At 25.5% G+C, this 20321-nt stretch overlaps 3 protein-coding genes across 11 annotated transcripts in view; all 3 read right to left on the reverse strand.

The window, feature by feature from the left end:
* The window catches only part of LOC122714342 (venom metalloproteinase 3), a 66543-nt gene extending 58715 nt beyond the window's left edge, over window positions 1-7828 (reverse strand). For 4 of the 8 annotated variants that reach the window (XM_043935673.1, XM_043935607.1, XM_043935666.1 and 1 more), the window contains exons 1-2: window positions 6415-6683; window positions 4557-4841 (exon numbers count right to left, since the gene is read on the reverse strand). The gene's annotated coding sequence lies outside the window, so the exon portion shown is untranslated. Of the gene's footprint in view, window positions 1-4556; window positions 4842-6175; window positions 6192-6247; window positions 6337-6414; window positions 6684-7812 lie in introns of those variants that run through there. The other 4 variants (XM_043935615.1, XM_043935633.1, XM_043935642.1 and 1 more) reach the window with 4 other exon arrangements.
* A 4635-nt stretch (window positions 7829-12463) lies between these two features.
* Window positions 12464-18388, reverse strand: LOC122714394 (ornithine decarboxylase 1-like). Of its 2 annotated transcripts, none has more exons than XM_043935693.1 (9): window positions 18037-18388; window positions 15327-15500; window positions 15011-15257; window positions 14843-14919; window positions 14575-14748; window positions 14130-14469; window positions 13830-14044; window positions 13447-13655; window positions 12464-13323 (listed from the first exon to the last, which is right to left on the reverse strand). In XM_043935693.1, the coding sequence occupies exons 3-9, from the start codon at window positions 15195-15197 to the stop codon at window positions 13113-13115; spliced, it is 1413 nt and encodes a 470-aa protein (XP_043791628.1). In that variant the 5' UTR covers window positions 15198-15257; window positions 15327-15500; window positions 18037-18388; the 3' UTR covers window positions 12464-13112. The 2 variants fall into 2 exon arrangements, with proteins under 2 accessions (XP_043791628.1, XP_043791637.1); XM_043935702.1 differs by lacking the exon at window positions 18037-18388 and adding an exon at window positions 16475-16680.
* Window positions 18389-18878: 490 nt separating this feature from the next.
* On the reverse strand, window positions 18879-20021 carry LOC122714410 (transmembrane protein 14C). Its single transcript, XM_043935729.1, has 4 exons — window positions 19809-20021; window positions 19405-19594; window positions 19244-19317; window positions 18879-19110 (listed from the first exon to the last, which is right to left on the reverse strand). Exons 1-4 carry the CDS (start codon window positions 19882-19884, stop codon window positions 19106-19108), a joined length of 345 nt encoding a protein of 114 aa, XP_043791664.1. The 5' UTR covers window positions 19885-20021; the 3' UTR covers window positions 18879-19105.
* Window positions 20022-20321: the final 300 nt, after the last annotated feature.

The raw sequence follows: 20321 nt of genomic DNA on the forward strand, positions 1-20321 counted from the left end.
AATCAAATGTCTAAATCAAAATAATTTAATTTTTAAATCTATCTTTCTTATTTTTCATTTTTAATTTTCATTTCTTGAAATTAATAATTAAAAATTAAATAAATTAAATAATTTTATTTCTTCATTAAATAAATTTATTTTTTTCACTTATTTTTCATTTTTTCTTTTTTAAAAAAAAACATTTATTTATATCTATTTATAAACTAATAAAATCATTTAAATTTTTTTAAACTGACACAGTATTTTTAGTTTCATTTTTTACATTATATCTATGAAAGAATAAACGGAACTATTTTTCGCCATCTTGTATCGTAAAAATTATAATAAATATGCATTCGATACGCATGCATTACTTACAATCAATTTCTCTACATACCATTATATACATATTACTCTTACTTAAATGACAACATAATTGTTCAAAACTCAATACATTGTTTAAAACTATATAATGACGTTGAAAACGCACAAAAGTTGCCCTCTTACAAATAGATACGATCGTTTAATTAGAACTACTTTAGTGCCCTCTACGAATAGATGCAAAAGCATGGTGAACCATATAAGCTCGCGCATGTCCGCGTTATACAATCGCGCAGACCACGATTTGCCCGTTACGGTGCGTGCATACGAGGCAGCCGGAGATATTGAAAACGAGAGTTTCGATCTATCCACGCTAGCTGTTTCACCGACCACGAAGGAAAGTGTAACTAGCATGAGGATTGTGCCGGAGAATAGAGAAATGAAAGTGGCTGGTTGTCAATGGACCAGCGGTTTATGCACGAAGTCGACATTTAGCAATTAAAGCAAGAATATATGAACTATCATTAGGGCGGAAAATATTTTTTACTATTATTTCTTGTTATTTTGTTGGTAGCTAATAAATCGTGGATTGTAATTAAATAAATTTTTTTGAATTGTTTAGATTTTGCTTTCTTTTGTTTGTTAGAATTCTTATGGAATTTTTACTTCTTTTGATATAATAATAAAATTTTGAAAGGTTAGAGTAAAGTTAAAAAGATAAAGAATTATCTTTTATTTGAGGAATATTATAAAAAAAATTATAAAAAAATTAATAGTTTCTACTTTTTGAATTTGTATTCCTTCCTTTGTATTATTTAATCGTAATTTCTGTAGAAAATTGTTTTAAAAAAACATTTTTTAATCTGAATTGCTTTATCATTTTTTTAATTTGATGTTAATAATTTTCACTTTCAATCAGCGACTTGTATTGTGAGGAATAGTTCTGAATCGTGTTATCAAGTATAGTTTAAATCGTTTTTCCATGTAATGTAAAAAAAAAATGTATATTAGTAAAAAGGAAACCATTAACCTCTTTATTTTATCAAACTAATAACTATTTCGAAAATAAATAAGACATGTGTTTTTAAGATATTATTTTGAATTATATATAACTTTTGAATTAATGTTAATTTTTTAAAATGAAGAATTAATATTAATATATAATTAATATTAATAATTTCGCTAATAATATTTTTTTGAAAAAATAAATATAATATTTGATTGGAACACTTGCATAAATTTTTCTATGTGAATATTGCAAAATTTAATATCGTTTTATCTGAGAATATCATTTTATTATATATCTAACATAAGACCTTGTTTCAGCAAAAATGAATCGTGTTCTTAGAATCGAGTTTTAAGTTACATGCAAGTTGTATTTGATGACAGTGATCATTACGATTTTCTAACAAGGAAGAATTATTTGTATAAACTGAAGTTAGGCCCGCATTATGTTCAAAAAAAAAAAAATATGCTAATGATATATGGACAAGACCATTACTCTTGACAATATATTATTCTTTTTAAAAAGTTAAAAAAGCAACTGTTTATATTTTAGGTTAGAATCTTGATCTTTTAAAAAAGATGAATTTGAATTTCGCTATTTCCTTAAATAGAAATGAAATTTCATATTTTGCATTTTAAATAAAAAATATTACATTTTAAATAAAATTTTTAAATACCTGATTCTTCGTTAAAATGAAATCTAAATTCTAATATTAATATAACGTAAGCAATGAAAGTTAAATTTAAAATTTAAAATCAAATTTTTTAATAAAACTATTGATTCAAGAAATTTTGATAAAACTATTTTATAATATAAAAAATAATATAGAAGATTTTGAAAGAATTGATATTTATTTATCCTAAATAATAAAAAAAAAATAATGAAAAAAAGATTTAATCGCAAATTTCGTGCTCATGATATAAAATCAAGACGTGCATAAATTGCGTTTTCAAAAAACATAATATTTCATTCAAATCAGACGGTTTAATAAACATTCTCGTTAATACTAAAAACAATAACTGAATTTCTAGCATATTTAATTCGTTGAAAACGAAGTGTATAATTAAGAAAAAGAAATGAAAAGAAACTGGGCCGCGAATGAAGAACTTCATTGAAAAAAAAGTAGCACGAAATTTTGTTGTTAAAAACCGAATCAAATATAAATCAAATATAAATCAAAAGTCAGCATATTTGTACGAAAAAATTTATTGACTAAGTTTAGAATCTCAACAATAGCATCATCTAGATCAGGAAAAACTGCGATTTCATTTTTCTTATATTTATTCATATATTTTTACATAATTATTTCATACTTAACCTAAAACTATCGTCATTCTCACTTTCTCATTACATATCTTTTCTTTATATTCATCTCATGTATTACTTTTTTAAGCAATAAATGAAACAAAACAACTAAATTGTTACATTTTTTATTTTTTACTTTTTTTGTAAAAATTTATATAAAAAAAAAAGACTGAAACGAAAAGCGTAACATTCCGAATTAACTTTAAAAGATAACTAGATTACGCATGCGCAATAGAAATTCTATATGCTCGTATAAGAAATCATAGTATTAATTACAGCATTAGATAATAGGTTAAGTTATTCAATTTTTATATTTACATATATATATATATAAAAGCAAATATATTTTAATTTTTTTATTTCTCAAAAAAGTTTTCGTAATTATACAATACGACATAAATATAAATAATAAAATCTTTTCAAATCTCAATTTTAAAATCACTTTTATAATTATTGACATAAATATGTAAATGAGAAATAGCATATATTACAAATTAGAAATATGTAATCATGTTTCAGTTTCACTATAATGGTTAGCTTAACAATTAGGACAAAATGCAATTGAGACAAAAATTCATTCATTACTTGTTTAGGATTTCAATAAAATTCGTAAATGAATAATCATTTAATATCTATGAAGACATTTACCATTGATATTAACTTTTTGTCTTCTTTAATTATTTATTCGTTAAATTGAAAACTCGTTTTTTTAATGCAGTATGATTCTGAACAAACTAATAGTTTGGATGTATTTCATAAATTACAAAAATAAATTGAATGTTTATATTTATAATGTAATTATAATTATATTTATAATGTAAAAAAAAAGATAAAAATAGATAAACTAAACTAAATAAAATGTAAATTGAAGGAACTAATAATGAACTGAAAAGAATAATAGTCTACTAGAATGAGTCAATAATTGAAAACTGAACATAAAAGAAGTTATAAATGCCATAGTAAATTATATCAAACTTTTATTACAGAATTTTGATTCTATCGATAGTTTCCAAGATTTTGTTACTCGTAAGTCTTTTAATGAAAATTGAAAAAATGTACTAAAACTTAATTCTTACATTTGTGTGTTATTACTTCAATAATTTTATTTTAATAGTTCGTAGCAGTTTTTACGAAACAAAAATGAAATAAAACGTTCGAATTAAAATTATAATTAATAATATTGTATATGATCGAACTTTGCGTTTGTTCAAAAATTAATAATTCTAACAGATTTTTTTCACTGATGCTTCATTATAGTATATCTTATTTCGTTTTGAATATGCATAAATATTATCATGATTTGATATATAATCTACTATGAGCTAAAAATTTACGTGCACAAGGTCAGAAAAAAATTAATTAAATTGCTTTCGTTTGTATTATATTATTATATCATATCATATTTTTTGCCTTGATAAAATAACTATTATTAGAGATTTTTTGATGATCTGTTGAAAATATTCGAGTATTATGAATTCAATTCAAGTTCAAAATTCATTCATTCGATGTAGTAATATATAGTAATAATATTTGAAAAAAAGACTACTTTGAAAAAAAAATGGTAGAAAAATGTTTAATTTGAGAAAAAAGTTAAATTTTAATAGAAAAATCTGTATAATCATAGATATTAAAATACAATATGATTTAATCGATAATAAACATTATTAATTTTGAATCTTAAATTTAAATTAATATGTAGTTATAACATTTATAACATTCAATAATAACATTCAAAAATATTTTAATTAAATAAAATCCAAATTTATCTTATATTATTCTTTCATTCTTTCATTCTTTTATAAATTTCATAAACTTCTTCTGTTTGTATCAGAATTAAACAAACATAAAATAAATATGAAAATTCACGAATGACTACAATATTCTGTGCAGTAATCTGTCAAAGTATTTTGTCGAAAAATCAAAAAAAAATTCATTCAAAACTTACGTCATTTATGGTCGACAGGATTGGAGCTGCGTCGATCGAATGCACGATCTTCTAGAGTCCTCATGTTTCCATTGTCGAGATCCTCAGTGTCATCACAACGAGGAAAGAACGAAGCGTTTCACCGATTCAACTCACGTATTGATGCCGTTAAGATCAAATTTTATATTTAAACCTTGTTTCGATCCGCTTCTTCAAAAGACTTTACTTTCAGAGTGATTCTGTTGCGCACCAATTTCGTGATCACTGCACATCAACACACTGCTGGCTTCTTCGACGTTCCTCTCTCTTAGTATTTATTTATGTTCACGAATGAAAATAGAAAAACAGATTAATTTTTAAAGAATAATGAAAGCTTAAACAAAAATACATTTCTTGGTTCAAATTTAATAATATATATTTTTTGTCTTAAAAATGTCAATAATTTTGTCAATAATTTTTTGTCTTAAAAATTTGTTTATCCGATTATGTATGCGACATAAAACAAAAATAAAAGTCGTATACTGAAAAACCGAAAGAAACATGCGTCACGCGTGAAGATTCGCAGCTGACTGCCCTCTTATAGCTCGTTATGCCGCACAGGTAGCTGTCGATTTTACGAGTGTTCGAGAACTCGTCGGTAAACAAAACGCGGACGATTGAAATGAAAGAGGTTATAAAGTGAAAATCGATCGAGGCTTATTGGTATTAAGTCGTGGTATAAGAGAGTTGAGATTTTTTGTTTTACAGTTATTCGCATTAATATTCAAACAGGACAGTGTCGGTGAATTTGTTAATTTATAATATTTAAATATTGTTATATTATATAGAAATATGAATTGTTCGTTAAATGGATTATCAATAGCTTTTTCATTCGATAATTTTATGAAAAATAAATATTTTGTTTATATAATTCGTACTGTTAAAAATAATATATTTTCAATTCTTTGCGTTTTTATAAACTACAATAAATAATTTTCATATTACAAGTGAGACTAATTGTTGAGGTTAGTATTAATTAAATCATTGTGAATATCATTTAAAAAAAAAATTACCAAATAATTAAATTTTTTACATATCTTAAAATAATAAAATTACTTCGAATAATAAAATTAATGATAATAACTTAATTTAACATTATACTATTATAATTATTCATTTAATCCACAAGAAAACCTATAGAAAAAACTAAAATAAGACAAATTCACTATAACAAGACCAAAACCTGTCTCGTTTTATCGTCATTTCGAATAATGTTTAGCGACGACTATGAAATAGCCTCTTCCTGATGTTAAAATATATCCCGCGAATTCTATAAGGCAATAAAGCGTTTATCTTCCAAGTTTTTTATTAACCGTTTTCATCGACCGGTATCTTGAAACTGGAAACACGAAATCGATTTCTATAGACAAGGACAAAAAGATCGAATTTGTTCGTATCTCTATCTACCAAACAGTTATCCATCTAACACATACGCACACAATCTCATTAAAATAAAACATCAAACTAAGTGACAAAAATAATATTATAACTCGACAAATCACATGATTCTTTTTCTTCGGTTTTTCAGCGTTTTTTCCCGCGGAAAGTAATGGTCTCGTGGTTGGTATCTGGCACAAGTGCACTGTACCCCATGCACGTACGGAAGACGTGCACTTTCGCTGTCGATCCAATACCACCGATATATTCTCGATCTCCGCGAATAGTGTCCTTACGCGATATAAAAATATCCTTTGACACGATCAATCTGTTTTTCTTCCTTGTTCTCCTTCGACTCTTTCTTTCACAAGAGGAAGATCTTTTACTATTAGAATTGAATTGAAAAAATAGAACGAAAGAGAATAGTCGACGAAAAAAAAATTTCGGAAGAATTAAGAGTTACGGTTGTCAGACGTTTCCTTCTCCTTTTGTACGGGATTTTTTCGCGGTGCTCGAATCCACGGGCATCTCTTTCCGTCGACGACACCGTTTTTCGTTAATTCGCCCCGTTAGAATACGGGTAACGGATAACGGTCGCGTGGTCGGAAATCGCCAAGACCCGAGAGATCCCGCTTCTCGAAAGACCGTTTCGAGGACCGACGATCGAAACGGAGAGGAAAGGCCGGCCAGAGAGAGCGCGCACACCGCGGATTGGAAATTAATGCGAATGCGCGAGCGGACTCGGTCTAACTGCGGTAGACGATACCCGTCGACGTTGGTAGCAAAAGTGGAAGGTGGGGAAACGACCCAGGGACTGGGGACTACTCGCCACTGGTGGCGATTGTGATTGTTAGCGCACGGTTATTCGGTGTGCACGAATGTGTCGAGACCAGAGGAGAAGGTTGCTCTCCTCGCTTCGATTCGGTACGTCACCTGTCTCTTTTCAAAATCGGGAAAGTCGTCGAGAAGGGCTGTCCTCTGAGCATATCTCCTTTCGATGATATCAATATTAATGGAGATCGGCGGTACTCTTAACAACCATGCTCTATCAGCTTGACGCCTCTATTGACTCTATTGACGCCGGGTTGCTTTACAAGTTGCAAATATATTTCCTCTTCCTAACCGACACAATTCGTTGGATGGAATTCTTTTTTTTTGCCGATTAATTTTCTACGATTGATTGAATTATGTTGGGATTAATTAAAAAAAAAAAGAAAAAAATTGTACGTATACATGGAGAAAGTACCTGAATATATGCAAGATGATCGAGGATAGTGAACATTTATATCTACTTTGAGTTGTTCCAACGGTGATTTATGGTTCATGATCGAAGATGTTTCTTCGCAAGAACGAATGTTTGTCGGTTTTAATATTCATGGTGTTACGTAAATTTAATATAAACTGATTGGCAGACCAGAGAACGAAGATTCGTCCACGAATTTTCTTTTCGATGATCCATTCAAAACGCTAACATCGTCGCGTGTAAAAATTTCTAGATAAATTAGCATTCGATTGCTGAGTCGAAAGCTGCATTTTTGAAAATTGTGAATAATGTTTAAAAATTCGTAGAATAAATTGATTTTGTTGGCGAAGGTGATTCATGAATGTATTATTATAATAGTATAATATATTATAATATAATATATTATAATAGTTTATATATAATATATTATAATAGTTTTTAATCGATGGATTGGCAATATTTATATAACAATAATCCTCAATATTTTCTCATATTTACACAACAATAATCCTCAATATTGACTCGTGTTTCCCAAATATTTTCCTCTTAAAAATAAAAATAAAAATGTAGTTGTTTTTAAGCTTCAAATATTTATAAAATTCGTTAAACTATAATTACCAAATCACATTTCATTCCCACGTTACATTTCCAAGCAGATTCTCCCGTATGAGAATCGGACAGACTAGATTGCCTCTTGTTCTCCAAAAGGAAACGATTGCATGAATAAGATTGCACTCCACTTGGCCGGCGGAAGCATGTTTACACTTCGCGTGACTTGTCCGAATCGAATCTCTAGACCAAGATTCACTCTTGACGAATGTACCGCCTATTCCACGACCCAGAACTAGAAAACTAGCTAATGATCTGTAAACGAAAAGTTACTAAGAAGAGAGAATAAATAAAGAAAAAAAAAAAAACGATTCGTTGTCAAAGCGAGAGACAAAGAACAAAGTAGAAGGGAAACGCTCGAGGCTCTTGATTAGAAGCGATCGTTTTCCGGTTTTCCGTTCGCGAGCCACAGCTGCCTGGCTGCCCCTGCCTTTTCCTTCCTGCTCGCTCTTTCGCTTTGCCGTTGACTCAACTCGTGAGAGGGAAAGTATTTTATACCACGCTTGGCTTGGCAAGAGAAAGGGGACACGGTTCGCTCCTAATTTCTGTTTTAACTCGGTGAACCTATATATCGTGGCTGAGAGCATGTAACTCGACGCCAGTCACATTATGTACATTTATATTAGTGTGTGTGTATTCGCATATACACGAGTATTCTTAAAGGATACGTTACATTCGACGGTAAAACATGGTGGTCCAGTCCAATGTAAACCGGCATTATTATCGTTCATATCGTCGTCGTACTGTCTTCGAATATGAGATACCAACATTGGGAAAAGGAAAGAGAGGAAAAGAAGGCTCGCGTAGAGCGCGTGCTTGACAGTCAACCTCTGTCTCGTTAGAGGTGAGACGAGGATACAGCCTCTTGGCTAAAAGTGAAATCGTCTATAGAACGTACTTGTATCATAGCTGTTATTATATGTTATGCCAGACATCGGATGAGGATTTGAAACCGCGATTACACCAGCTGCACACCGGAACAACAGCACGGTGCGGATATCACGACTTGACATCCACGTCCACGATGAAGAAGTCACCAAGTCGATAGTTAAAGGCTGTTGTCGTCCATTCGTTGAAACTGCACGCAAAAATAGTAATTATTTGTCCGTGAACGGGACTGATTCCATAGGGAAATCCGCATATTGTTTCCAGGCGGTTGGTGGGTAAACATGAGGTGCGGGTATACCTGCGTTAATTACAAAAGTGAAAGTGTGGGTCATTCACGATACACAGCTAACGGTATTTATACATATGAAATAAAAAGAAATCTCGTAGCTTCTTCTTCTTTCTGTTCCTTTTACGTAATTGATCTTGATATTGTTCCTGCGCTCTTTGATTATCCACGCACCGAGACCAACATTCTGTACGCGTGGTTTGTGTCATGTGTATCTTCTATTAGCTGTTACTAAAAGTAACTTTTATGTAATATATCGTGTGACGTTAATTATAATGGATTGTAGAAAATTAAAAGTATTTTAATTTTATTAATTTTTAATAACGTATTGTTTAAAAATATTTATGTAAAAAAAATAATTAAATAATATAAAAAACTAAACTAAACTAAAAGTTTACATGTATTAACAATATATGAAATTTATTTAATGAGTTTAACAGGAAAAATTCTGACATATTAAAAAATTTATGAAAAAAATCGTTCTTTTTCATAAATTTTTAATTTCTATAACATAAATGTTTACATATTTCATCTTTTCATTTATATTTTATAAATACAAATACTTACAATATTATTATAGGTATTTTTTTTTCCTATTTTTTATTTAAAAATTTGGTGAACATCATATCATCTAGTATATTTCAATTAAATTAAAAAAATTCTATTTTAGATGCTTATGAAAAATTATTTCGTCATATTGATAATACTCGTCTGTGACAATATTTTTTACAAAGTATCTATTTAAGAATCAATATAAAGTAATCATTTTTTGTTATTACCGTTATACTCCTTTTTTCAATTTAAACATTTTTGAAAATCTTACAAAATCAAAAATTAATGAATTCATAAAAAATTTCATAATAATTTTGTAAGACTGTAAAAAACTGAAATCTTATAATTCTCCAATATCTAGTTTGATGATTCAACTTTGATCAACTTTTTTCTTTATCATTTTTTTCTTCAATTATTATAAAAATATTGATTTCGATCTGCAATCAAAATGCCATCAATTTCGATGTTATAGAATATAGAGAATATCTGACGATTGATATTCTGTAATCGATTCTTATTTTATATAAAGATCTTATCTTTCACAGGTAGCAGCATCTAAAAACGTAAAATGAATAAAGAATTGGGATAGATGATAAGTCAGTTGAAATTAATAAAATTAATGATTCCAATTAGTTCGACTAATTTTCATATAAAATTGCATAATAAAACAAAATCAATTATATATATTTTTTAATTTGGTATCAAAATATCGAAATATATCGATAAATAAATCTTTTTTAAGATATATTTTATTAAATATGATTAAATATAATTTATTAATTGGAAATATTTAAATTTTCCAAAAAAAAAAATTTATATTAAATAATTTATCTACTTTACCAAATGTTGATCATTTAATTAAAAGAATAATCATTATTGACATCGAATGATGTTTCTATGAGAGATCGAAACATAAGTAGAAGTATCGGAAAAGCGTATAAGATATGAAAAGATTAGCAATTGTTACGCAACCATCCGGTTAGACAGTACATTGCAAACAAAACAACAGTATACCTTTCACAATGCGCAGCGAAAATTATTACTTGATGTCCATGTGAACTCTGTCCAAAAACCTTGACCAATTCAGATCTTCGATTCGATTCATCTAATATACATCGAGATATTTACTTAAATGCGATAATTCATGATGCGATAATCGAATTATTCTTCTATTCGATAGTATTACCTTCAAACTTTATCAATAATCATTTCAAGAGAATATATAGATCTTTTTTTTTGATTAATTATCTTGATCAATCCACTTGATCTTTTGATATTAATTTTAGATTTCTCCTATTTATTGATCGCTTATTCTTATAAAAATAAAAAAGTATATACTTGTAATTTTTATTTATAATCACAGATACGAGTTACTTACAAGGAATAATGCGATCTAATCTTAATGCGAAATCAAAAAGGAAAAGAAAAGAAATCTTTTTTATCATTATTCTATTATTAAATATAATGAATCTGTGACAATCAGCATTGGTTCTTGAATTAGAGAAATACATGAATATATTATCAATTCTTGAATTTTTGTGATAATAGAATTTTTACTCAATATAATAATATACAATATAATTATCACAAAAAATATCATAATATATATTTATTACATATATAGTCATATAAATTTAAAAATTTCCAATTGTTTATATTTATAATATATATATATATATATATATATATATATATATATTATTTAAGAAATACTTATTTTTGTTGAATTGAATTAAAAATAAGATATATAAGAATTGACAAATTAATATAGAATTAATAACTAATAGTTAATTATAACTTTATTGAAGAAAAATATTTAACTTATTTAAACTAATGAATAAAAGATTAAATACTATTAAATATATATTTTATAATAATATAACAATAATAATTATGCAATAATAATAAATATAAAATATATAAATAATAATAATAAAGTTAATGATAACAGAGATAATTTACAAGTGTGTAAATAAGAAAACTACGCATACCAATATTTTTTTTTTTTTGATGAACTTATTTGATGCACAAGTTTTATTTCTAGTTGATATATTCATCAATAATGTATACTAAGAGTATTTAAGATTTCTAATTTCAATAAATTCCATGATAATTCTAAATCAGTTCTTTGTTATATTAGAGTTGTATGTAATATAGTTATATTAGATTTACTTAAGATGCTAGATATGTTTATCTTTTAACTACATTTTATATGATATATGCTTATAAATTATTAATCAATTGAACTTAAGTGGTATATAAATCTCTGCAAAGATATAAAGAAACAAAGGTGGAATAAGAATTAAAAGTTCTTTAATTTGATTTTATATATTTTATTACATGTATTCATTTGTTAATAATAATTAATTAACAATAATAATAGTTGACATATATAATACAATAGGAGTAATAATTAATTAAGAAACTAATTATCTTTTCTTCCTGTGACAGCTGCCTCAATGCCTAAAAATCCTAGCAATCCTACAGAGTTTATTAATTTCACGTTTGAAATAAATGAAATCAAGAGAATAAAATATTTGTGCTTATATCATTATTATACATATGTTGGACACATACGTCACCTTCAATGCTATTAGTTACATTTCCCTCACTTTTTTTCTTTTTTTATATTTTCTTTTTGTTAATCATGTTAAATAACAATGATAATTTAAATAGTTTATATATATATATATAAACTATTTAAATACATATTCTATATATATATATATAAACTATTTAAATACATATATATATAAATTATATAATATATAATGATGTAATTATATATATATATAAATTACATATATATGTAAATGTCTTAACATTTTTTTTTTTTAAGTTCTTACACAAAATCACTACTTTTGTTTTTTTTAAATATCTCATGTAAATTATGTAAATAATATTTGTGTTTAAAATTAAAGAACCACATAAAACCATAAATATGAAATTGTTCATAAAGATAGTTATGAAAATTAATAGCATTTTTACTAGATAAATCTTCTACTAACTCATATAATTTATATAAAAATGACAAACTTTCGTCTATATTAAATGTGCAAATTATCCATATCAAAAATTAATAAACATTTCTTTAATGATCACAAAAGTCAATATATAGTTCTAAAAGTATATACAAATATCTTAACTTGTCATACAATATGGTACTATAGATATTTTTCAACAATAATTTGAAAATATAATTTAATTTAATTTATAATTTAATTTATATTTGATATTTTTATGATATTTTTTAATTTTTTAATTTCATATATCATCTTGCAATTTAAATAATTTGCACGTTCTTAATTTTTTCATGAAAAAAAAAAAAATTTTTCAATTATAGCATCAAATATTAGTAATGTTGCCAGTTTTAAATGGGATAAAAGCGTATATATTACGTTTTATGGTTTTTAAACTAATCAAGATAAATATTATAAAATACGTAATCTCAACACAAAAACTTAAAAAAAATAGTTATTTCTCAAGTTATGCCATAAGATTCTATATGAGAAATGAAAATGTGGTTTCTCATTAGAAATGTCGAATAATTGTTTCAACAAGTTGTTATTATAATATATATGCATTAAAGATCAACTTCAAGATAATCGTAAAAGTATGATGATGGTGGATTAGTAACATCAGCTAAAATTTGAGTTGATGTCAATTCAATATTTGAATTATGCCATGCATTGGTATCAGTTCCACCGATATCCAAACCAAGTCGTAAATTAGCTGGAGTATTGCCAATAACAAAATGTTCTTCAGTCAAAGGCAAAGCATCTTTTAATAAATGCCTACAAAATATAATAACCAAAAGCTTTATATTTAATATTTGAACAGTATAATTGCAGTATTAGAAAGTATATAAAGTAAAATATAATAAAGTAAATATAATAAAATATTATATAATTTCTTACCAAATATTTTCATCAGCTACAATATGAACTTTTGGTACAGGGAATCCATTGAATGGGGAAGCAACTGGTAATGTATATGCTCCCATGTTTTCAAAAATTATCCAATCACCAAGATCCATTTCGTGTAATAGAACATTTTCAACAACTTGATCCAAACCATCACAGGTTGGTCCCCAAATACTTGAGGGAATCATCTTTCCACAACCTTTCTGTTAAAATGTTAAAATGTTTATTATTGACAACAATTCATCTTTCCACAATCTTAATTATTAATATTGAAATATTTAATGTTAAATAGAATAATGAATAATGTTCGAATAATTTAATACTTAATAATTTATAAAGTAATATTTTTAAGTAGCATAATTTTTAATAATGATTACCTTTAGAGGTATTGGAATTACATGTTGATGATCATAAAGTAAACAATTGAAAGAGCCATAAACACCATCATTAATATAATACATATTGTGCGTAATTGTATTTGGTGAATTTTCATCACCACGTACTGAACGTTTACTATGAATGCTGGTTGCAAGTGTAAATGCCGAGGCAACATAAAAACGGCCAGGTTCAGCAATTACATGAACAGCATCAGCTAAAAATTGTTATTATAAATAAAAATAATAAATTTATATTATAAAGTATAAAATATTATAATAAAATAAACAAATATTACTTACTATTAAAATATTCATCAAGTGCTTCATTAACAACATCAGCAATTTTATCAATACTAGAACCTTTATTTCCAGGATAACCACCTCCAATATCTAACAAATATGGTTTAAAACCAAGATCTATTGCTAAATCAAATAATATTTTAGAATGGCGTATAGCTCGATAAAATACTGGTGGATCTTGACAGCCAGATCCAACATGAAAACTAATACCAATGATATTGAGTCCTAATACACGTGAAAGGCGCAAAAGATTGGGTGCTTCGAATATAGGATCACAACCAAATTTCATACCTAATTGACACTGAGCAACTTCAGCATCACAACGAATTCTAATAACAACCTAAAATAAAATAAAAATTAAATTAAATTTATAACTTAATTATAATTGAATTAAATTTATAATTATACAAAAAGATATAATGAAAAATGAAATATTTCCTATTACCTTAGCAGTTGGGTGAAGTTTTTTAATCTTATGTAACTCGCTTTCATTATCTGCCGTCATAACATCGACACCAACAGCAGCAGAATGACGAATATGTGATGCCGGTTTAGCTGGATTAGCGAAGATAATTCTTGACGGATCTACTCCAACACTTAATACTTTGTTAATCTCAGACTATAAATAACAATGAATAGAAATATAAGTTAGACTAATTTATTTGATATATCTATTATCAATAATACCAATGACAAAATATTAGATTACTTACTTTGGATGCACAATCAAAACCAATACCAAGAGCAGCCAGTACTTCAATTACAATTAAATTATCATTACATTTTACAGCTGAAATTTTATAATGAAATTAATTAATTTCTATAATTAATTGAAATTTATAGTAGAAAATGAAACATATAATATTTAATAGATATCTTACCATAATAAGGGCTGACGCGAGGCATTTTTTCCTTCCATATTTGATGTTTACGTACGACATCTCCAATATCAAGCACATAAAATGCTTCTTCTTGCAATCCACTCAATGCAATATCTTTGATGACGGTCGTAACATTTGACGCACTGTCCAAGACATGAATACGTTCGTCCAGATTTGTTACCTTCATATTATTTATTTTATTGTTTTTAAGTTTTTGAAAGATACTCTGTAGGCGCTAGGCAGCAAACTAAAATTAAAAAACATATTACATTATAAAATATTTTATTATTTATTCATAATATATGACAATACATACGAGGCAGCTGTCAATGAGAATTGGGTGAGTCGTGAGGAGGCGGGTTAAGACAAAATCACTATGGGGGTGCTAGCAAAGCCACGGGGGCTCTGCGTTCAGGGCCAACTTCCAGTTGCCGCAGTTATCTACGCACCCACCAATAGACTGGCCTACCAGTCTATTGCAGATAGAACCCTGTAATAAATTATATATTATAATATATTATATAATTATATTAATTATATAATATATTAATATATTATATTATATATTAGTATTTTTATACTATATCCTTTTATACTATTTTAAACAAAATAAAACAATTATAAGTATATAAATTTAAAAAATATTTCTGATTATTTTTTGATACATTAAAAAAATTCTTATACATAAATGTGCATATATTATAAAAATTAATCAATCAATTAATTATTAAAATATTATTAAAATATAATAACAATAATGTTATAATATAATAATGTTATAATAATAATTATAATAATATTACAATAGTTTTTTCTTTTAAAAAAATTTCTAAATCAATTCATTAATGACTAAATATAATTTTTATGAAATTTTTTGGATTAAAGCTAAATTTCAAAAAAATGCTTTATTAATTCATTTCATATAACATAAAAAATTATATTTTTGTAATTTATTATTTATATAGATTTGTCTATGATATAAATTTTGAAAGTAATATAAATAAAAATAAAGTAATATAAATAAAAATGTAGTAAATGTACTAAAACACACTAAATATAAATACTATATTTATACTCTTGGAGAAATAATATACAATATGCAAACATATAAATATATACATATAATTAAATCTGTACCTATCAATACATATAATAGCACATGTCATATTTTCTTGCACTCCCAAAATTATCTTATCAAATTTTATCAGTATTAATTAAATGAATTTTTTACCAGACTTCGAAGATATGAAATTAAAGCTGATTATATTAAAATAAAATATTTTTATAAATTCTATATTAACTTTTATAAATTTTTAAATAATATGTTAAATCTTATTTGAATAAATTTTTTATAAAACTCTTAAATATAACATTTTTTGAACCAGTAAGTTTATTAATTTAAAATGATATAATTATCTCAATAAATAAATATAACTTTTTTTTTAAAAAAAAAGATACACTTACCTGACTTTTAAAAGTAATTCTCGTAGCTTTTATAAAACTTTATAACAATAAAATTATAGAATTTAAATTTGGAAAACTTTTATATCTTTATAAAATGACTATTTCTGTAATAATTTAAAAGAAACAATAATAAAAAATAAAACTATTATGCTTTTTTTCCTGTGATAACTCAAAATGTGGTCAATGTAACAAGTACTATAAACAATCAAGAGCACAAGAAAATACTGAACCTGAACTAACTATTTGAACCACTATTTATACGAGAAAGATAAGTACTATCAGGCAGCCTTTGCGTGGTACTAACTCTACTTCATGGAACAAAGCTTATCTGACGGCCAAGGAATACATGGTTTACACAATTCCAATTGAATATGGAGGGGTAATATACAAGCCATTTAGAGATCAAGTCTTCATTGGGGGGCATGGAAATATTATATTTAATCTATGTGCTTTGCTGTTGAAAATTATAGATTACAATCATTCATTACAATCAGTTGACATTTAATTGATAAAATTTTTGTAATATATTCATAGTTAAAATAGGTGCGTGCTATATCATTATACTATATCATTATTAGTACTTCTAATTGAGAAAATTTTTTTTTTATTAAAATATGATATAAAACAAAATATAAATTTTATATAACAAAATTTGTTTACAATTTATATAAATTTTAAAAAATATAACTTGACGATGTTAAATATATGTTAAATACTAATTATATTAAAAATTATAAAATAATTAATTTCAATAAGATATTTAATAACATTCAGTTTTTAAAATAATCAATTACAGAAAATCAAAACAATTTAATATATTTCATTTAAAAAATATGTATTAAAAAATATAATATATTGTCTATTGTATTTGAAATAAAAATACTATATTATTTATTATGTATTATTATGTATTATTATTATAATATTATTATTATAAAAACAAAAAATTCAATTTAAAAAAAAATATTAATCCAATAATACTTACAATATCACTGTTGAATAAAAAATTCTCTTGATTGATAAAGTGAAATTTTTAAATAAAATTGTTACATTTCAGTATAATTTTACTAGCTTATGCAGGAAATATCAGGCCGACTTAGGTAGTAGTAACTTTAAAATAACATAGCATCGAAATACAAACTGCTCCGCAAACATAATGTTAGCAAGTAACAAGATAATACAATGTTTGCAAAATAAGTTTTATTATTGTATGGTAATATTTATTATATTAAATAAATAATTTGGATTCAAGTCAGTTAATTTCAGAAAAGAGAAAAGGATAAATGAAATATAAGATAATAAATAATAAAAAAATTACAACGGAAAATTGACGAAACAATTGTGCATAATAAGGAAATATTCTACGAGAATAATTTAAAAAAATCATCATCTATCAGTATAATAATATTTAATCTGTTATTAAACATATTGCATGACAAAAAGCTTGTACAATCTTTACAAAGACCACGTTGTGACTCATCGATAACTAAAATTTTCACGTGACAGCATGCAAGATGTAAGTACTCGGAAAGACGATGTCAAATATGCATTAGTATACATACCTTATCAAATGATCGCCACCCTGCGGGTCGGCACTCGGTTTTTGACGGAATGATGGAAGTTTTCGGTGACTGGATCTCAAAAATCAGTCAAATCGATCGATGAAAATTGAAGCTTCGTTCGTGTTGTGACCAGTGCCTGTCGGATTCTCTCGCGACCGATTCCCCGTTAAAAATATCGAAAAAGAACATTCGTTTGTTCAATCGTAACTGCTTAAGAGTTACGAGAGAACATTAATACGCCTGTCGATTAACTCGTAATTCGTATTTAATTTCGTAAAAAATCTCGGAAAAACCTGGTGCAACCGCAGAACTTCTTCCCACGGACACACCACCGAGCAAGAGCTCCCGGAAAGGTTCGTAAAAGCATCCAATGCGAAGCATATTCGATTTCATAACTCGAACTTCGAGTTTTTCTTTCGATTATTACAATCGACTATTACAAGGATTTAAATATTGCGGATAAACCTTAAAACATTCAAGATATATAATTGAAATTTCACTAAAATTTTTTATAATAATTTTATAATTATTGAAACTTTAGAATTATTAAAGTTATAAAAATTAAAAAATTTTTTTTAATATAATTGAAAAATATTTTTTTTTTAGAAAGAAATTTTTATATTTATATCATTGGATTTGAAATTTAATTAAAAAATACAAATAAACTATTAAAATACAAACAAATATATGGATAAAATTAGGAAAATTTAAAAAATAACTTTCAATCCTTAATATTATTAAAAAATCATTCAGAAAAAATATAAAATTATATTAAAATTGATATGAATTTCCGTAATTATTATAATTTATTTAATAATAGTTTTTAATTATAAATAACAAAATAACATTTGGAATAACTTTATTGAAATATATATTCAAACATTATATATGTTTTTGTAACATAAATATAAATCATATTCTTATAGATAGACAATTTCCATTTATGGAAAAACATTAGAATTAAAATTTGAAATATAGGTTTATAACATTAACTAATTGTTTTAATCATTAGAATCCATAGTATATTTTCTATCCTCTTCTCCTTTTACAGATTTTATTATTTCTTCTATTAACCTATTATATTACAAAGGTTATGTATGTTATAATTATATATTTAAAATATTTTAGTTAATAAAATTATCAATAATAAAAAATTTATTAAAAACATATTTTATTATATATTATTTATTTTATTATATATTCTTACTTTCTTTGTTTAATGTTTCATTTACATGGGCTGCAGAAAAAGACCTGACAACTGTTTTTATTAATGCTATACAACTAAAAAAATTAATTTTATTAAATTAATTTTATTATATTATATATAAAATATATATATAAAATATAATTATAAAAATAAAATAATACCTGAATATAGCAATTAATCCAGCTGGCATTAATTTACCACTATTATAATAACGATAACCCATAAGTCCACCAAGAACAGAAGTTGCTGCTATAGAAAGTCCAATATTTGTAGGATCTTGAGAAGTTTGATAAGCTCCATAGCCCAAAACAGATCCAAAGATAAGTCCAGCACCCAAAGAAGGAATTGATTCTTAAAAAATGAAATAATTTTATTTCTTATTATAAAAATTTTTTAATTATCTCTAAATTAAAAATTGTAAAATAAAGAAATAAATACATAAAATTTAAATTAATTAAAAAGTATATAAATAATTTTATAAATATTAATAATATTAATATTTATATACAAAGTAAAATAATATTTAATAATATATAAATATTTAATAATATAGATATAAACTTACGCGCTTTTACATAACCCATTATACCACCAGCCGCTACTGTAGCGGCATAAATATATCCAAGTATATCAACAGGCATATTGTTTGATTATAATTTTATTATTAAGAAATTTTTTTGAAATATGCTTTATTACTTAAATAATAAATGACAGCACTAATAAATTACAAATGCTAAACAGAATGTATTCATTTTTTGCATATCACAAATATAATCATGATATATTCATTTTATAGAGTGGTTTATCTATTTATCTTTTATAGCGATTGTTGCGCTCTCTGTTGTACTTAAGTACTAAATAGTTTTATATATATATTCACTATTCAATACAATATGTACATAAACTATTATACTATGCTATTGCATATATATATATTATACACAATATGTACATAACTATTATACTATACTATTGCATATATATATATATATATACACAATATGTATAATAACTATTATACTATATACTATATACATAACTATTATACTATACTATTGCATATATATATATATATATA

Source organism: Apis laboriosa, unplaced genomic scaffold (assembly GCF_014066325.1).
Source record: "Apis laboriosa isolate Shangri-la unplaced genomic scaffold, ASM1406632v1 scaffold112_cov148, whole genome shotgun sequence".
Lineage (NCBI taxonomy): Eukaryota > Metazoa > Arthropoda > Insecta > Hymenoptera > Apidae > Apis > Apis laboriosa.

Coding starts and splice junctions, on each gene's coding strand:
- LOC122714394 (XM_043935693.1), bottom strand. CDS start 15,197: ATGAAGGTAACAAATCTGGACGAACGTATTCATGTCTTGGACAGTGCG. Junction 14,470..14,574: donor AACTTCACCCAACTGCTAAG/GTAATAGGAAAT, acceptor ATTTTATTTTAG/GTTGTTATTAGAATTCGTTG. Junction 13,324..13,446: donor GTAGCTGATGAAAATATTTG/GTAAGAAATTAT, acceptor TATATTTTGTAG/GCATTTATTAAAAGATGCTT.
- LOC122714410 (XM_043935729.1), bottom strand. CDS start 19,884: ATGCCTGTTGATATACTTGGATATATTTATGCCGCTACAGTAGCGGCT. Junction 19,595..19,808: donor AATGGGTTATGTAAAAGCGC/GTAAGTTTATAT, acceptor TCATTTTTTAAG/AATCAATTCCTTCTTTGGGT. Junction 19,318..19,404: donor GGATTAATTGCTATATTCAG/GTATTATTTTAT, acceptor TAATTTTTTTAG/TTGTATAGCATTAATAAAAA.